This window comes from Mobula hypostoma, chromosome 21 (assembly GCF_963921235.1).
Source record: "Mobula hypostoma chromosome 21, sMobHyp1.1, whole genome shotgun sequence".
NCBI classification, from domain to species: domain Eukaryota; kingdom Metazoa; phylum Chordata; class Chondrichthyes; order Myliobatiformes; family Myliobatidae; genus Mobula; species Mobula hypostoma.
In genome coordinates, this window is record NC_086117.1 from 30075515 (window position 1) to 30095082 (window position 19568).

Here is a 19568-nt window from a genome sequence, read left to right on the forward strand (position 1 = left end):
CTTTAGTTATTGTAAATATCTCTACCAGATCCCATCCCAACCTTGACTGTTCCAAATAGAAAAACCCCAGCCTCTCCAGTCTATCCACCTGACCAAAGTCCCTCATTCTTGGGACTGTCCAATCAATATCTACTACACCCTCTGTAAGACTTCCCTATCATTCCTAAAGTGTAGAGTGCAGAACTGGACACAGTACTCCATCTGTCGATAATGTTGTGTTTTGTAAAGATTTACCATAACTGCCATAAAAATGTAAACACAAGAAAGTCTGCAGATGCTGGAAATCCAAAGCAGCACATACAGAATGCTGGAGGAACTTAGCAGGTCAGGCAGCACCTATGGAAATGAATAAATGCTCGACGTTTTGGGTCGAGATCCTTCTTCAGGACTTAAGTCCAGGAAAGTATGTCCATATTTAGTTCAGGATCGCACGCGCTTTTATAAATCAATTTTCTTGTACCATACCTTATACTTTCAACAAATGATGCACAGATACCCCAGATCTCCCTGCCTGCTACCCATTAAAATTGTTATCTCCAGCTTCCATTGTCTCTTCTCTTTCTTCCAACCAAAGTATAATGCTTAGCATTTCTCAGCAATAAACTTCATCGGTCATTGATCTGCCCACTCCATTAGCCTATCTCTATCTCCTGGAAGTCCATTACCATTCACCTCATGCTTTTGAGAAATTCTGTATTTTTGCAGATTTGGAAATTGCCTTCTCTCCACTGAATCATTAAAATATAGAGTAAAAGAAAACAGAGGGTCTAGTAATAATGACAGGAAAAATCTTGGAATCCATAACAAAAAAAATGGAATGCTGGAACAATTTAGCGGGTCTGTGCAGCCAAAAGTTGTCAGCTGATATGTAGTGTCAAGATCATTCATGAGGATGTTATGCAGGACCTTAACCAAAAACAGCATTTACACCTTTTGCCTCCACAAATGCTGAATGACCTGCTGAGTTCTTCCAGTATTCATGTTTTTTTTCTTTGTAATAATACTTGGAAATCTCTGTTATTCAACTCCCTCCAGTCTCAAAAAGGATTCCCAGCACTCTTGTTTCCTGTTACTTGGCTAGTTGTCGATGTAAGCATTATTGTCTTTTTTTATCCCACTAACTTCAACTTGCTAACAAACCTATAATGTAGAAATTTTTAATTTTGTCTTGCTCATCATCTCTACCTCTTCCTTCATCAAAAATACTATTAAGTTACACACACAAAATGCTGGAGGAACACAGCAGATCAGGCAGCATCGATGGAAAGGAATAAAGAAAAGATACTTTGGGCTGAGACCCTTCATCCAGACTGAAAAGGAAGGGGGAAGAAGCCAGTATAAGAAGGAGAGGGGAGGGGAAGAAGAACAAGCTGAAACGCAAAAGGTGAAGTCTGGTGAGGTCAAAGGTTGGTGGGTAGTGGGGGGGGAATGAAGTGAGAAGCTGGGAGGTGATAAATATAAAAGACTGAAGAAGAAGGAATCTGATAGGAGAGGAGAGTGAACCATGGGAAAAGGAAGGAGGAATGCCACCAGAGGGAGGTGTTAGGCAGATAAGGAGAAGAGAAGGGGCGAGTGGGGAGACAGAATTGAGAATGGATAAAGAGAGACGGGGAGGGGGATGAACTTACAGGAATTTAGTGAAATTGACGTTCATGCCATCAAGTTGGAGGCTATCCAGACAGAAAATGAGGTATTGCTCCTCCGACCTCACCATGGTAGTAGTGAAGGCCATGGACTATATGTCAGAATGGGAATAGGGAATGGAATTCAAATGACTGGCAGAAACCCTACTTTTTGCAGTTGGAGCGAAAGTGCTCAGCAAAGTGGTCCCCCAAGCGACATTGGTCTCACCAATGTAGAGGACGTGGCACTGGAAGCATCGGATGCAATACATGACCCCTAAAAACTCGCAAGTGAAGTGTTGCATGATCTGCCTTTAACAAACTGATGTTGGCTTTCCTTAATCAATCCAAACTTGTCAAAGAGCCTGCTAATTAGATCCCTGATTATTGTTACCGGAACTTGTTTCATCACTTAAGTTAAACTGACTGATTTCTTATGACTAGGTTTATTCTTGCACCTCTTTTGAACAAAAGCATGAAATCTGTATTGCTGGAAATATTAAACAGGATTGATGGCAGGACCCTTCCTTGAGGGTTACAGAACTGAGACAGAGTAGCTGGAGTAACAATAAGGTTTTAAATGAATGTTAGAACCACCTTTAAGGGTTGAATCCTACAAGTGCAAACAGATTCTCAGAGTTTACTTGAAGTGATATTAGGAATGACTGGTTATACTTTAAAAGAAAGTAAGTAACTAGCCAGCATATACATGATAAGAAATTAAAACATTCCTGAGACCTGGATCTGATATAAGTTGAATTGCCCGTAATTGAGTGAAAAGTGCAGTATGATCTGAGGCTGAAGCCCTGGGCTCCACAAGTTTATGTTCTTCCTCAGCATTTTCCTAATTCTTCTAGCTGCAAGTTTTCCCTTCAAGCTTCCAAAAGGAGTGTAGTGAATCCATAGGACAACTGGGAGATACAGTAGGTCCCCCTCACTTTGGAAACAAAGTCACCCCAAATGTTTTGCAGTATGCAAATAACACATGAACGCATACATTCAGAGGGCAAGTCCTGAGCCATTGTCAACTCCTTCACTGGAGTTTGTTCCACAGGACTATGAAACAAGTATCATCTGCCAACCTGCAGCACTATACAACACTGCCATCCAACAATGAAGGTCCATGAGCAGCCTCTAGAAAATGTGAACTGCATCCCATATGCCAGCAGGCACTTCTCTGCTGCAGCAGATGCTGATGATGAAATTCACCACTGTCTTGACTGCCAGGACAAACTCTGGTTGTTTGAGGAATAATGCGCGATGTTCAAAACATCAAACCTAACTCGAAGTTTGTGGTTTATAGGGTAGCAGTGATCTATGCCCTCATGTACTTCTAGGAAATGGACTACCTGCAGCTGGAACCTCTATACATTGGAGATATAACACCATCTATGCAAAGTCCTCCAAATCCACAGCAGAGTAAATAAATGAATGTCAGTGTCTTCCCCCAGTCCAATGGCTCCAGTAATGAAGACCTAATTGAACTCAGCCCAATCCACCAGATAAGGCACGTTGTCTGTTTGGACATGTCCTGCACGATGGACTGGGCTGAGAACAATTATCGTGCCTGTCACTGCAGGAGATTACCAATGGACAGACAAAAAGAATTCAAGGATGGTCTTAAAGAGTCCTCACAAAAGCTCAACATACCCACTGACTCATAGAAGATCAAAATGGAGCATTCATTGAGAACCTCAAGCCAATTCAATGTGAACACACAAAATCCCAACGGAAATGGAGGAAGAAATGTGCCACCCCTCAATTACCCATCCACCTGCCCCAGCTGGTTGTGAACTACTCATTAGCATCATCAGCCACCTCCAAAGCCGCAGAATTGAAGCAGAGGAAAGACATCCTTGGACCTTGTGCATGAGAAATTGAGGGAAGAGGAGTAAGTCTTGAATTCTGTAGGTTTGGAGCCCCTGTGTCTGAACAAATCTGTATGATTTAGAACCCAGCACCCTGGGCTGTGAATGAACTCCTCTACAATCAGCAGTCAGTGATTGAGTGGAGAATACTGTATTATACAGAACATAGAACGGTACCTCACTGTAGGGGTTCATGATGTTGTGCCACCCTACACAAACCTTCATCATGATCAAGTCTTGATGAAGTGCCTTTGCCCAAAACATCGACAGCTTATTCTCCTCCACAGATGTTGCTTGACTTGTTTGAATTTTATGTGTATTGCTCAAGGTTACCAGCATCTGTAGAATCTCTTGTGACCATGATCAATCTAACCCCTCCCTCCTACACAGCGCATAGCCAATGAGAGTCATCACTTTCTGGAGAAGGAGAAAGGGAATCAGGCAAGTGTACAGCATAGAAGACGGGAGGAGCTTTCTTGTGCGACATCAGGAGGAAATTTCTTCACACTGAGCTTTTGCCATGCAAACCAAGTCCCCTTCGAATATTTGATAGAAAGCACACCCATTGTTCACACTATAAAAATCCTCCAAAGTCTGCAAAACAATTTGCTGCTTGCTCCTTTTTAACGTGTGCCTTTCGATCAGACTGTGCTGTTTATTGTTCCACACGCAGCCAATCATTCAGTGAAAAGGGCAGGTGAACAGGTCACCGGCTTGTCTGCAGTTCTTGGCATCAGCTCGGCATTGTCACTTATCTCAGTGGAAGCATCTTTCAGTAGCTGATAGGGTGGATGAATGATCCGTAGAACTACGTTCGACCATAACTAGTAGAGGGGCCCTAAATGGGGGATTGCATTGTCAGAAATATCTGGCTGGCAAGCAAGTAATTTGTTTATTCAGAAACTCCTATGATGAATCATTCTTTTTACTCATGGGCTAGTTTAGCCATTTCAAAAATTGCAGTAGACATTTCCACAATACATACAAAGGTTTTATACATCTAAGTAACTTTAACTACAATTAGCAATATACGTAGGTGCAAACAATACAATCTCCTGGTAGTTTAAGTACTGTGAGTTTTTGGAACACTTCTGTCAAAAATATCAATTCACAGACAATAATTGTTCCTTAAATGCTGTCATCTCTGTAAAAAAGGGAGGGGGTCAGTGTGACATGAATAGCAATGTTGGTCAGAGTAAAATATCCAGAGGTGTTGGAATTTTGAAGAAAGCCACTGTAAGGATGATGAAAGTTTACTAAAGGGACTTTCATTAACAAAGAATGTTGGGTGATGGTTTAAATCATTGACTATTTCCAGTATTTATGTATATCAATGAGGGAGATATTGAGACCTGGTGCCACAGGTGTTGGTGATGTCAGTGTGACTGAAAATGGAATCTTGCACTGAGGATTGCACACTGTGTGATTAGGTTGTGCGAATGCACTGTGGAACAAATAAAGGTGTACAAGGTTGTACTACAAACACAATGGACCAGCGGAGTATAACCAATTCCTTTCCAACACCCAGGATCAGGGAGAATCATTTGGTAGTATCTTAAGTGATCTCTAATTCTAAGAAGGTCAAGGGCTGCAAGCACATGGAAATTGATCACTTTCAAAATCCTGATCTGCATATTGCCTGACCCTCATCATTTAGACTCGTTGATTAATTCCCAGCACATCCCGCCTATCTAGTAATTAGCATCATCATTATCTGCTGTGTCATATGATGTAGGCGATCATGGTCAATCCAAGACCATGATTGTTCTTGGCAAATTTTTCTGCAGAAAGTGGTTTGCCATTGCCTTCTTCAGGGCAGTGCCTTTACATGACGGGTGACCCCAGCCGTTATCAATACTTTTCAGAGATTGTCTGTCTGACCTCAGTGGTCATGGAACCAGGTCTTGTGATATGCATCAGCTGCTCAGACAACCATCCACCACCTGCTCCCATGGCTTCATGTGACCCTGAGTGGAATGGGGGCGGGGGGGTACCTTAGCAGGTGCTACACCTTGCCCAAGGGTGTCCTGCAGGCTAGCAGAGGGAAGGTGTGTCTTACACCCTCTTTGGTAGAGATGTATCTCCACCTCACCACCCATATCTGGTAATAAATTCACCCAAAAGATGGCAGAAATTCGAGAATGAATTGCCACCACCTTCTTGAGGGTGGTTAGAGACAGGAAATAAATTGCTGGTCATATCATCAAAATCGTAACAAACAAACTTAAAATAAGTCTCTAAAAGGAGGTCCATAATAGAACGTTCATTTTCTTCACATGAGGGAGAGATTGGTTGCTTCTGCAGGATGAGGGATGAATGGGGAGATCTGGGACTGTGTGTAGAAATGTGAGATCACCAGATGTTTGAAACAAGGGAACTCTTCACTTTCGTCAAATCCAAATGTAATAACATGAAATGATACGTTGCTTTGAACATGCTTCTGGCCTTTGCGCAATGGGACTAACTACTTCCTTTGTCAATCAAATTTAGTGTGGAAACTTTTGGGAAAAAGCCATGGGAAGGATGCTGGTTGGCACTTTAAATTATTTAAATATTAAAGTCCCATTGATGATATTTTAGGCTATTGCTTGTTTTTGGTATCTAAGAGGATGAACAAGGGAGCTACTGAAAAAGAAACCCTCGTCCTCACTGAAATCCACCTGGTGAGTTGCACAACCTATCTGGTGGATGTATTGGATACAGTGGTGGATGGACCTCAAACAGCAGCAGTTAGAGGATTGAAACAATAGTCTTTGGCAAGTATTAGGGGGAAGTGAGAGGGCTTATTATGATACAAGAAGGAAAGAACTGGACCTACCAATTTCCTTGTGAAGCTTAGGAGCAACTTCCTTCAAAAAAAAAGTGTAATTCAAGACAGCTCCTTCTTTTTGGTTACCTCAGATGACTGCTTCTGCTTTGGTTAGGTGGTTAGGTTTTTCTGAGGACTTCAACTCTGGGAAGCAATTAAGGCGCTATTAAGATTTGAATGACACTTTTGCATCCTGTAACTAATGAGGCCCACTCACCTCTGTTATGAAGGTAGAGGGTTAAAAAGCAGTGGGTAGTCAGTGCGCACCTATCAGGCATGTACAATATCCAAGTGTCACTTTGTTCCTTCCCCAGCCTGCAAGGTTAAAATTAGTTCCTTTGTACCCTAGAGTCTGTAGTAAACATTGAGATGAATATGTGTTAGTACACAGCTCCATTATTAAACCTGGAAGGAACACAGGCAATAAATCACATGCACCTTGCAGCCACAATAAAGACTGTATTACTGCCATCGACACCTGTGAAGAAGGCCTGGCTCAAGATTAACCCCTGCCTGTATCCAAAAGGTGCACTGGGCTTTGGCAAATGTAATTTAAACGTCCAGAATTCTTATTTATACTAGAGCTATCAATATAGGCGATATCCTAATTAGAGATTCAGATGACATCACCCGATGGATGAGCAGGGTGCCAGGAGCTTCTAAATGTTCAGTGACTGGCAAGGTTATATTACAACCATTAATTTATTTGCAGAGCACAGGAGGATGAGGAGAGATTTGATAAAGTATACAAAATTATGAGTGGTATAGATAGGGTAAATGCTAGTAGGATTTTTTCCACTGTAGTTGGGTGAGACGAGAACTGGAGATCATGGGTAAAGGGTGAAAGGTGAACTGTTTAAGGGGAACATGAGGGGGAACTTCTTCACTCAGAGGGTGGTGAGAGTGTGGAATGAACTGCCAGCATAGATGGTGGATGTGGGTTCAATTTCAACATTTAAGAGTAATTTTGATAGGTACATGGATGGGAAGTGTATCGGGAGCTATGACCTAGGTGCTGGTTGCTGGGACTAGGCAGATTAATAATCCTGCCTGGATTAGATGGGCGAAAGGGCTAGTTTCAGAAGTGTAGTGTCCTATGTCTCTATGACTGCACATAATTGATAGATTAAAAAAGGGATTATTTTGATTTTACACTACCTAATTTCTATACTTAAATGTGGATGAGAGATGGTTTCAACTCCCACCGGCTCTTGTGAGCAATTGCATATTTAAAGTAAAATAGAGTGTTCATGCCTGATTCTGCACTCATGACAAACACAATAGTTTATTTCCATATTTCAGCATGACCCAATTTTAAAATGGTACTATATAAAATTCATAGAAAGAAGTACAGTCGACCTTTTGGGCCGAGACCCTTTTTCCTATAGATGCTGCCTGACCTGCTGCATTCCACCGGCATTTTGTGTGTGTTGCTTGAATTTCCAGCATCTGCAGATTTTCTCATGTTTGCTGTATAAAATTTGATGTTTTTACATCTTACTAAGTTTACCAAAGAAGGCCAGAGTACTGATGTTGCCCTGTTTGGAGAGTGGAACTCACCAAGCTGTCACCCAAATATATTCTTCATTCATTGGCCACAGAGTCTGCCCAGAATACAGAAGGAGACGATTAGTCCATCCTACTGTGCTGGCACTTAAAAGGTTATCCCAGACTCAGGTTTAATATACTAGCATATGTTGTGAAATTTGTTGTACAATGCAATACATAATAATAGAAAAACAACATGAATTACAGTAAACACGAGGAATTCTGCAGATGCTGGAAATTCAAGCAACACACATCAAAGTTGCTGGTGAACGCTACAGGCCAGGCAGCATCTCTAGGAAGAGGTACAGTCAACGTTTTGGGACGGGACCCTTCGTCAGGACTAACTGAAGGAAGAGCCAGTAAGAGATTTGAAAGTGGGAGGGGGAGGGGGAGATCCAAAATGATAGGAGAAGACAGGAGGGGGAGGGATGGAGCCAAGAGCTGGACAGGTGTTTGGCAAACGGGATATGAGAGGATCATGGGACAGGAGGCCCAGGGAAAAAGAAAAGTGTGGGGGGGGAACCCAGAGGATGGGCAAGGGGTATAGTCAGAGGGACAGAGGGAGAAAAAGGAGAGAGAGAGAAAGAATGTGTGTATATAAATAAATAACGGATGGGGTATGAGGGGGAGGTGGGGCATTAGCAGAAGTTAGAGAAGTCAATGTTCATGCCATCAAGCTGGAGGCTAAGTAAGTATATATGTATATTAAATAGTTAAATTAAGTAAGTAGTGCAAAAATAGAAATAAAACAGTCATGAGATAGATGGTGCTTGGCCTGCTGCGTTCACCAGCAACTTTGATGTATGTTGCATGAGATAGTGTTCATTGGTTCAATGTTCATTCAGAAATCGGATGGCAGAAAGGAAGAAGTTGTTCATAAATCTGTGTGCCTTCAGGCTTCTGAACCTCCTTCCTGATGGTAGCAATGAGAACAAGGGATGAGCTGGTTGATGGGCGGGGGGGGGGGCCTAATGATGGATGCCGCCTTTTTGAGGCATCACTCCTTGAAGATGTCCTGGATACTATGGGGACTAGTGCCCTTGATGGAGCTGACTATGTGTACAATTCTCTGTAGCTTCTTTCAATCCTGTACAGTAGCCCCCACCCCTTATCAGACAATGATGCATCTAGTTAGAATGCTCTCCATGGTACATCTGTGGAAATTTGTGAGAATTTGTGACACAGCAAATCTCCATTAACTCCCAATGATATATAGTCACTGTTGTGTCTTCTTTATAGCTGTATTGATATGTTGGGTCCAGGATAGATCCTCACAGATAATGACATCCAGGAAATTGAAATTGCACATCCTTTCCATTTCTCTGATGATTGGTGTGTGTTCCCTTACCTTACCCTTTCTTAAGTCCACTACCAATTCTTTAATCTTCCTGACGTTGCGTGCAAGGTTGTTGCTGCGACACCACTCAACTAGCTGATATATCTCGCTCCTGTAGGCACTCTCATCGCAATCTGAAATTCTGCCAACAATAGGTGTGTTTATGGATGGTATTTAAGCTCTGCCTAGTCACACAGTCATGGGTGTAGAGAGAGTAAAATAGTGGGCGAAGCTGACATCCCTGACGTGTGCCAGCGTTGATTGTCAGCAAGGTGGAGAAGTTATTTCCAATCCGCATAGATCGTGGTCTTCCAGTTAGGAGGTCTAGGATCCAGTTGCAGAGGGAGCTACGGAGGCCCAGGTTCTTGAGCTTTTCACTTAGAACTGTAGGAATGGCCTGTGTTAAATGCTGAGCTGTAGTCAATAAATAGCATCCCGACACAGGTATTTGTATTGTCCAGGTGATCCAAGGCCACATGAATAGCCAATAAGATCACATCTGCTGTAGACCTATTGTGGTGATAGGCAAATTGCAGTGGGTATAGCCCCTTGCTGAGACAAGAGTTAATTCTAGCCATAACCAACTTCTCAAAGCACTTCATCACTGTAGATGTAAGTGCTACTGGACAATAGTCGTGAAGGCAGCTTACCCTGCTTTTCTTGGGCACTGGTATAATTGTTGCACTTTTGAATCTAATTGAACCAATTCCTACAACCACCTCCCATATACTCATCGCCCTGCGCTTTGATTTTGAAATAAGAACAGAAAATGCAGGAGATACTCAACAAGTCAGGTAGCATCCATGGAGACAGGAAAATAGAGTTAACATTCCACTCACATTTTGCTGATATATGCTAGAACAATACATCCTATTGAGTTTACAAAATACATTGGATTGTTATATAACCATATAACAATTACAGCACGGAAACAGGCCATCTCAACCTTTCTAGTCTATGCCGAACTCCTACACTCACCTAGTCCCACAGACCTGCACTTGGTCCATAACCCTCCATTCCCTTCCTGTCCATATACCTATCCAATTTCACTTTAAACAACAACATCGAAACTGCCTCAACCACTTCTGCTGGAAGCTCGTTCCACACAGCCACCACTCTCTGAGTAAAGAAGATTCCCCTCATGTTACCCCTAAACTTTTGCCCTTTAACTCTCAACTCATGTCCTCTTGTTTGAATCTCCCCTACTCTCAATGGAAAAAGCCTATCCACATCAACCCTATCAATCCCCCTCATAATTTTAAACACCTCTATCAAATCCCCTCTCAACCTTCTATGCTCCAAAGAATAAACACACAACTTGTTCAACCTTTCTCTGTAACTTAGGAGATGAAACCCAGGCAACATTTTAGTAAACCTCCTCTGTACTCTCTCAATTTTATTGACATCTTTCCTATAATTCGGTGACCAGAACTGTACACAATACTCCAAATTTGGCCTTAGCAATGCCTTATACAATTTCAACATTACATCCCAACTCCTATACTCAATACTCTGATTTATAAAGGCCAGCATACCAAAACCTTTTTTCACCACCCTATCCACATGAGATTCCACCATCAGGGAACTATGCACCATTATTCCTAGATCCCTCTGTCCAACAGCATTCTTCAATGCCCTGCCATTTACCATGTATGTCCTATTTTGATTAGTCCTACCAAAACGTAGCACCTCACATTGTTCAGCATTAAACTCCATCTGCCATCTTTCAGCCCACTCTTCTAACTGGCCTAAATCTCCCTACAGGCTTTGAAAACCTACTTCATTATCCACAACGCCACCTATCTTAGTATCATCTGCAAACTTACTAATCCAATTTACCACCCCATCATCCAGATCATTAATATATATGACAAACAACATTGGACCCAGTACAGATCCCTGAGGCACACTGCTACACACCATCCTCCAATCTGACACACAGTTATCCACCACTACTCTCTGGCGTCTCCCATCCAGCCACTGCTGAATCCATTTTACTACTTCGATATTAATGCCAAACGATTGAACCCTCCTAACTAACCTTCCGTGTGGAACCTTGTCAAAGGCCTTACTGAAGTCCATATAGCCAACATCCACTGCTTTACCCTCGTCAGCTTTCCTAGTGACCTCAACAAAAAATTCAATAAGATTTGTCAAACATGACCTTCCACGCACAAATCCATGTTGACTGTTGCTAATCAGACCCTGTCTATCCAGATAATTATATATACCAACTCTAAGAATACTTTCCATCAATTTACCCACCACTGATGTCAAACTCACAGGCCGATAATTGGTAGGTTTACTCTTTTTAAACAATGGAACCACATGAGCAATACGCCAATCCTCCGGCACCATCCCCGTTTCTAATGACATTTGAAATATTTCTGTCAGAGCCCCTGCTATTTCCACACTGACTTCCCTCAAGGTCCTAGGGAATATCTTGTCCGAACCCGGAGACTTATCCACTTTTATATTCCTTAAAAGCGCCAGTACTTCCTCTTATTTAATCGTCATACTTTCCATAACTACCCTTCTTGTTTCCTTTACCTTACACAATTCAATATCCTTCTCCTTAGTGAATACCAAAGAAAAGAAATTGTTCAAAATCTCCCCCATCTCTTTTGGCTCCGCACATAGCTGTCCACTCTGATTCTTGTTCTGGCATAAATCACCAAAATTGCAGTGGAATGAACTGGACCTTCAGGTCAGACCAAATTCTAAGAACCATCTAACTTGGGAAACGTCAATACAACATGACCTCACTTAGTTGCTCAGGCAGGTCTGTAATGCAGCAAGCATCGCCAAAATTCCATCTGTGCCAAGAGGTGCACTGCTGTAACTAAGTCATCAATTCACAAACTGTATTGTCAATCTGGTTCTCCTCACCGTCTCCAAACTGTAATTGGAAAGAGTGTGGCAAAAAAAAACCACAACTGGAGAAACAGCATCTGCAAATGATGTTGAAGGATTACAGCTGTTTTGAAAATAAGGCTATCAACCCCAGACAAGTTTAGATTCAAGCTCCATTATGTAAAGTTGGACCTCGACCATTCTTGTATTTGTAAGAATGGGTGACAAATACAAATGTCAAGATTTGTATGTCCGTTCTCGCCTACTCTGAATATCAATTGTAGACAGAACACCCTGAATGTCAGGATAAATGAGGCAATTTGCTGACCACTGCTCTCTAATAACAAATCTAACAAAACAAAGGACAGCAAATAAATATTAGGTTTAACTCACAGCTTTGCCCAGTTCTGAGAGGCCCATTGCTGTCTGAAGTTGTGCTTTCGGAAAACTGCTTTCAGTTCTCTGCTTAGTTCTTCAACTCAACAAATGGATTCACTTTCCGAAGACTTAAGGTGTCACTAGTTTTCTTTACAATTACAAGAAGAGACAACTAATGGTACAAAACAATGCTTCAAGCATCTGGAGATAGATCCCAAATTTTGTTTCTATAAGCATTCTGATTTTAGGTCCTAAACCAAAATACCCGAACATTTATTTGCTTTCTATATGCTTAGCACTCCCTCCTCTCCGCTCCCAACTCCCCACACTTCTCTGGAATGTAATAATGCAGATGTGGATTCCTTCAAAACTAACAGTGCAGAAATCAAAAGATAAAAAAGTATATAAGCAAAAGAGATATGTAAGCTCTTCTGTTTGTAATTTTGGAATTTGCAATGCCAGTTTGAAACATGACATTCTTTTAAATAGTCCCCTATGTACGCACTATTCTGTGTATCAGTACAGAATGCAACGTGAATGTGTGTATGTGTGTGTGTGTGTGCGCGTGTGTGTGTGTGTGTGTGTGTGTGCGTGCGTGCGTGCGTGTGTGTGTGTGTGTGTGTGTGTGTGTGTATATAAATAAATAAGGCAAAGTACACCTAATTTGCTTTTCTTTTATGTTCCTCAGGGATGTAAAGCCCAACACTTTGTACACTTATCAAGTAGTGGTTTCCAAGGGTTTGGAAGACAGTGAACCTTCCCCACAACTGAAACACGTACATGGAGCTGCTTACTGTGGAGATGGATTGATCCAAAGGTACACTGACTTAGGTGGTCTCATTTTCAAGCTGTTAAACAATTAGCCCTTTATCTCTTCCGCCTATCCCCTATCAGCTTCTTACATTAGTTTCACTCCTCCACCCACCCACCTTCCCCTTCAATTGGCCTCGTCTATCCATCTGCCTTCTTGTATTCCTCCATTTACCCCACTTTCTTATTCAAGCTTCTTCCCCTGTCTTTTCCAGTTCTGCTGAAGGGTCTCATCCCAAAACACTGACTGTCTATTCCCGTCCTGAGTTCCTTCAGCATTTTATGTGTGTATCTTAACTTGTTTTGCAAACATTAAACATTCACACAGGCAGTGCGCCAAACAATTCTATGGTCTGTGCAGAATGATCATGGGCATGTCAGTAATGGACACAACACTGTTGGTAATTGGACACGTACATTACAAGCATCGACTATGTCTTCTGGAGTTTAGATACCCAAACAACAATTACATAGGAACCCACGGAAACTGCTCAAAAGAGTGATTCTACAAACGTAGTACATAATCAAACTTCTCTTGGAGTCAGTAGAAATGGGGATTTCTCTCTGAGCTCCTCAGAATAATGTTGACCGCCTGCCTGTCCTCACTTGTATTCTCAACCAGATCTGCCTTTGGGTTTATCCATTATTTGGTGGACTTTGACTGGTGCATCCCACCACCATGTCACCTGATATTTTGTAACAATAACAGCAAGGCATAAGGATGAGTTTAAAAATGCAAACATGAGGAAATCTGCAGATGCTGGAATTTCAAACAACACACATAAAAATTGCTGGTGAACTCAGCACGCCAGGCAGCTTCTCTAGGAAGAGGTACAGTCGAAGTTTCGGGCTGAGACCCTTTGTCAGGACTAACTGAAAGAAGAGCTAGTAAGGGATTTGAAAGTGGGAGGGGGAGGGGGAGATCCGAAATGATAGGAGAAGACAGGAGGGGGAGGGATGGAGCCAAGAGCTGGACAGTTGATTGGCAAAAGGGATATGTGAGGATCATGGGACAGGAGGACAGTTAGGCAAAGATTGCAAGATCTTACAAAGCCTGCAATCACCGTTTTTTTGACTTTGTCATGTTAGGCAAGGATCGCAAGATCTTACAAAGCACATCTGCTCTCATTCCATCCTCCCGCCACCCCACTAGGAATAGGGTTCCCCTTGTCCTCACCTACCACCCCACCACCCTCTGGGTCCAACATATAATTCTTCATAACTTCCACCACCTCCAACGGGATCCCACCACTAAGCACATCTTTCCCTCCCCCCCCCCCGCCGGCTTTCCAGAGGGATCGCTCCCTACGTGACTCCCTTGTCCATTCGTCCCCCCCATCCCTCCCCACCGATCTCCCTACTGGCACTTATCCTTGTGAGTGGAACAAGTGCTACACATGCCCTAACACTTCCTCCCTCACCACCATTCAGGGCCCCAGACAGTCCTTCCAGGTGAGGCGACACTTTACCTGTGAGTCGGCTGGGGTGATATACTGCGTCCGGTGCTCCCGATGTGGCCTTCTATATATTGGCGAGACCCGTCGCAGACTGGGACATCATTTCGCTGAACACCTACACTCTGTCCACTAGAGAAAGCAGGATCTCCCAGTGGCCACACATTTTAATTCCACGTCCCATTCCCATTCTGACATGTCTATCCATGGCCTCCTCTACTGTAAACCTGAAGTCACACTCAGGTTGGAGGAACAACACCTTATATTCCGTCTGGGTAGCCTCCAACCTGATGGCATGAACATTGACTTCTCTAACTTCTGCTAATGCCCAACCTCCCCCTCGTACCCCATCCATTATTTATTTATATACACACATTCTTTTTCTTCCTCTCCTTTTTCTCCCTCAGTCCCTCTCACTGAACCCCTTGCCCATCCTCTGGGTCTTCCCCCCTCCCCCTTTTCTTTCTCCCTAGGCCTCCTGTCCCATGATCCTCTCATATCCCTTTTGCCAATCAACTGTCCAGCGCTTGGCTCCATCCCTCCCCCTCCTGTCTTCTCCTATCATTTTGGATCACCCCCTCCCCCTCCCACTTTCAAATCTCTTACTAGCTCTTCTTTCAGTTAGTCCTGACGAAGGGTCTCGGCCTGAAACGTCAACTGTACCTCTTCCTGGAGATGCTGCCTGGCCTGCTGCATTCACCAGCAACTTTTATGTGTGTTGCTTGATAAGGATGAGTTTAGTTGGATGCTTGGGATTTTCTGCTCTGCTGTACCATCTCTGAAGCCATGTTCAGCCAGGGGTAAGAACCCAATTGGTGCACAAGGTTTTTCCTTCTCTGGTGGTTGGTCGCAATGTTTTCTCGTTGCACGTAACGTATGAGCAATTTGATTGATTCATCTGATGCAATGCAGAATTACATTGGCTTGCTGAAGGGTCTCAGCCCGAAACATCAACTGTACTCTTTTCTATAGATGCTGCCCGGCCTGCTGAGTTCCTCTAGCAGTTTGTGTGTGTTGCTTGGCCATTTCTAATGCCATGGACAAGTTATTAAATCTTGTCAATGCAATTTACATTGAATGTCATCCCTCCTTCCGCAACATTTTATTTTAATTAAAAAGGTGAGACAAAATGCAGCAGACAATAGCACTGCAGCACACAATGAAGAGCAAAACCAATGAGGTACTGTGTGTCAGAAGGGAAAAATCCAAGCAATCAAGTCAAATACAAATCAAGCCCGCCACATCTTAGTTTGCCTGTCAAGGTTCATCAAATATTTGCAGCGCCAATCTTATAGTTACAGATGGGGAAAGTGAGCCATGTGCAGGTGAGGGCAGATTGGCTATGCCTATGGCTCTGCTGTAATGGAGTAAAGATCAAAACATTTTCCTAACATTAAATCTGGACTGGCAGTAGACAAGCTGACACTATCATGGCCAATGTATAAATACACGCTGGCAAAGTGGAGTCTCCACAGGAATATTAATTGCATTACTTTTCATTAAGTTGGAACAAAGCCTTCAATATATTCATTTTGTGAGTCAAAAGATCTCCTTTGCTTCCAACATTCAGAGGCAGAAATGGTTTACTAATCCTATCCTGAAAAAAGTTTAGCTTAAAATAGTGTCAAACTGATGTAAAACAGAATATCTGGGAAATGAAGGAACTGCTGGATTTTAACTCAGACAGTGATAAACAGTGTGCCAGGTTATGGATACTCAGTAATTGTCTCATTTCAGTTTTATTTCCATATCTTCTCCTCCTCCTCCTCCTCCTCCATCTAAAATAGGAAAGCCTGGGGTTGACACATCCAGCACACTTTAAACCATTTGCAAACCATTGCTCAATTTAACATTCCCAAGGATTTAACAGGTTACTTGATCTTTAAGGTTAGAATATCAACTTTCCCAACTTTGACACAAAGCTTCTGAGTATGTGTTCTAGGTTTTTTTGGCGCAGCTTCCCCAATAATAACAGAACTAGTGTGAAAGATTGCAGAACGATAAACAGGATTCCCTGAAGTACAAATCGAGATTTAGTGATCTTTAGAGCTCATCTTAAAACAGAGTGTACTCAAAATAAGCCTTACCATTAGGGTGAATTAATCATCCTTGGAGTTTCTGAAAATTGTAGTTCTTTACAATTGTGGAATATTCAAAAAACCAAGTGACGTCTTTTGGATGCAAGAAAATAGCTTTGATTAGATCTTTTTCCATATTTATTCAAATCTTCCCCGGTAAACCAAACAGAAAAGTCATTTTCAAGTATTTAAGACTGAGTGATTTATTCATGATGCCATGACATTGGCATTGGAAACATTTACTTGTAATTATAAACCTACTTTCAGATGCATTAATGAAACTTTGTCATGGTAGCACATTAAGTATATAAAGGAAAGACGTTGAATTGAGTTGCAGAAAAACCACTGTTCCTTTTATGATGGAATTTGCATTCAGTGAAAAGCAAGTGGGCAAAGCAAGTGAATATAATTATTTTTCAACACGGCTGCAACTCTGGGCACTCTTTGCACTGGAGTCATTGCCTACACTGAGGAAAAAAGATCGACCAAGTCTTCTACATTAGAAATGGTCCTTCTGTCTCTTACTTTGTTTTACTTACGTTTACCATTTGGATTACATTCTTGACTTATAAGCATGCAGAGAATAGCTGCTATATTTTAATAATTTCATAGCAAAAATTGTGGTTTCAAGATGCTTAACTTCTACAAAAACAGAAACTAGTTCTTGAAAACTTAAATGCCTTCCAGATAGTACACCTTCAAACTGTATAAAAGTGTACTGAGTTAACCTTCCACTTGAAACTAAGAAGATTCACCTCAGTCTTTTCAATATTTAACTCAGATATTGCAATTGGGATGGTACACCTCATAAATATAAGCACAACAAACTCCTTGAGGTCATGGTGAGTGATTCAGATGGAAACAAATAATAAATGAACACATTTGGGAGAACAAAATTACTGATCTATGTTCTATATTCTAGGCTGTTGTGCTTAGACGATTTCAGTGAGTTCCAATGGGGAAGCTGTTCACTCGGTACCTGATAACCATGGACTTGAATAATGCTGATTATGTTTGAAATTAATTTAAAAGTAGATTGGAACTTTCAGAGAGCAACCCATCTCAGAGCGCAACATGGCAGTTGAATTGACAGTTGCTCATAACATGTTCATAGAGACTAAAACAAGATTGTCACTGAAGAATCTAATTTGATTAATTATTTATAATGATGATGGATACTTCATTGATCCCAAAGAAATTATAGTGTCATTACTACTACACAGATATACAAATATTAGAACAGAAGTAAGAAAGAATAAAAAAGTTACCTTAAAAATAAGATGTAAAAGACTTACAAATCAAAGATTACAAGATTTACAAGATTTCCCAGTTCACACTAATAATATGGTAGTGCAAGAAGTAGTGTAATATTATACAGTAATGGGTGCACATTCACACCAGCCAGTTTATCACTAGTTATTTATTACCAGTTTGCTAAAGCAGAACAGTAGAACATTCACAACTGATCTTGTTGGAAGATTAACATGCATTGCACCAGATGTTTCTTGCCAGGCCCCGGTGTCCTGAATTGCCACTCACAGTCTCCAACTGACTGTGTTTACCAGTTCCAGATGCGGTGCACCCACCTCACTGGCTCGAAACAGCAGTTTCCAGTGGTGTGATCTGAGTGGTAACAGGGCATCAAGTAACACATTGAGACAGCCCTGCCTTGAAATGCTCCTGAAAGGTCTAGCAACCTCCAGCTTGCTCAGCTGTGCAAGCTGTCAGGGACACTTCATCATTTTTAAAAGTCTCTAACTTTAGAAATATTTGAGAACTGTCAATAACTTGTACAAATAATTTCAACAAAAATAAATAGAAATGATCAAATGAGGAGATTCAAAGAGGAATTCTAAAAAGACTGGTTAGATTGCATTGAAGGATTCCAAATATCCCCTTGAACTGTTAAACGATGGTTTTCATGGTAGTCATAAGCTTTTTCCAGGTTTTAGATAGGTTATATTTGGTGAATTGCCTCCTCTAAAGAAATATAATGCATTATCTTTACAAACATGTAGAAAAACATCAATATATTCCATGGATTTTGACTTTGGTGATCAGTAATGTGGTATTCATTTGCACAGCTAGAGTCTTGACCATGACGCCTACCCAGACAGGTTCTCAGTGATCAGCAGCTAATCAGAATCAGGTTTAATATCACTGGTATATGTTGCTAATTTTTTTTGTCTTTGTGGCAGCAGTACAATGTAATACATAATAATAGAGGAAAAAATGAAGAAACTCTTCTTGGGCTTCATACCAGGTACAGGTATTGACTATAACTAATGCTTCGATTACAAACTCTGCCATCTTCATCAGGGATGATGCCTGGGCATATCTAATCCAGTGATATTTGTACCCCCGGCATCCACCCCTCCTAATTAGTTAGCTCTCAATTCAACTAGGTTTCCGCTCTCCTACCTTGTTTACAATTGAATTCCAGTTCTTACTTGGAGCAAGACCTTCATCTTTGTTAACTCTTTTCCTCTAGTTTTATTTCAATGGCTTCCTTTACCAGGCAGTCTCAAAAGCCATTGGCGCAGCACAGAAGTTTTATGCCTTCGAAGTCAATCAAATGGCCATTGCGATAGCCGTGTTCTGCTGCTCCCAATTTCTCCAGGTAACCTAAACGGATACACCTCCTGTGCTCCCTCATGTGGGTTTCCACCCTACTCATACCCGGCTGGAAGCCCAATAAGAGTTTATTCATCATATAAATTAAGTATATAGTGCAAAAATAGGAACAATAGTGAGGTAGTATTCACGGGTTCAATATCCATTCAGAAATTGGACGGCAGAGGGGAAGAAGCCT

At 41.7% G+C, this 19568-nt stretch overlaps 1 protein-coding gene across 1 annotated transcript in view; it reads left to right on the forward strand.

Moving 5' to 3' along the window:
- Nucleotides 1-19568, forward strand: part of LOC134359926 (pappalysin-1-like) — a 365925-nt gene that overhangs the window by 98178 nt on the left and 248179 nt on the right. The window contains exon 8 of the mRNA XM_063073788.1: nucleotides 13103-13231. Coding sequence (XP_062929858.1) covers nucleotides 13103-13231 — 129 coding nt within the window. The remainder of the gene's footprint in view (nucleotides 1-13102; nucleotides 13232-19568) is intronic.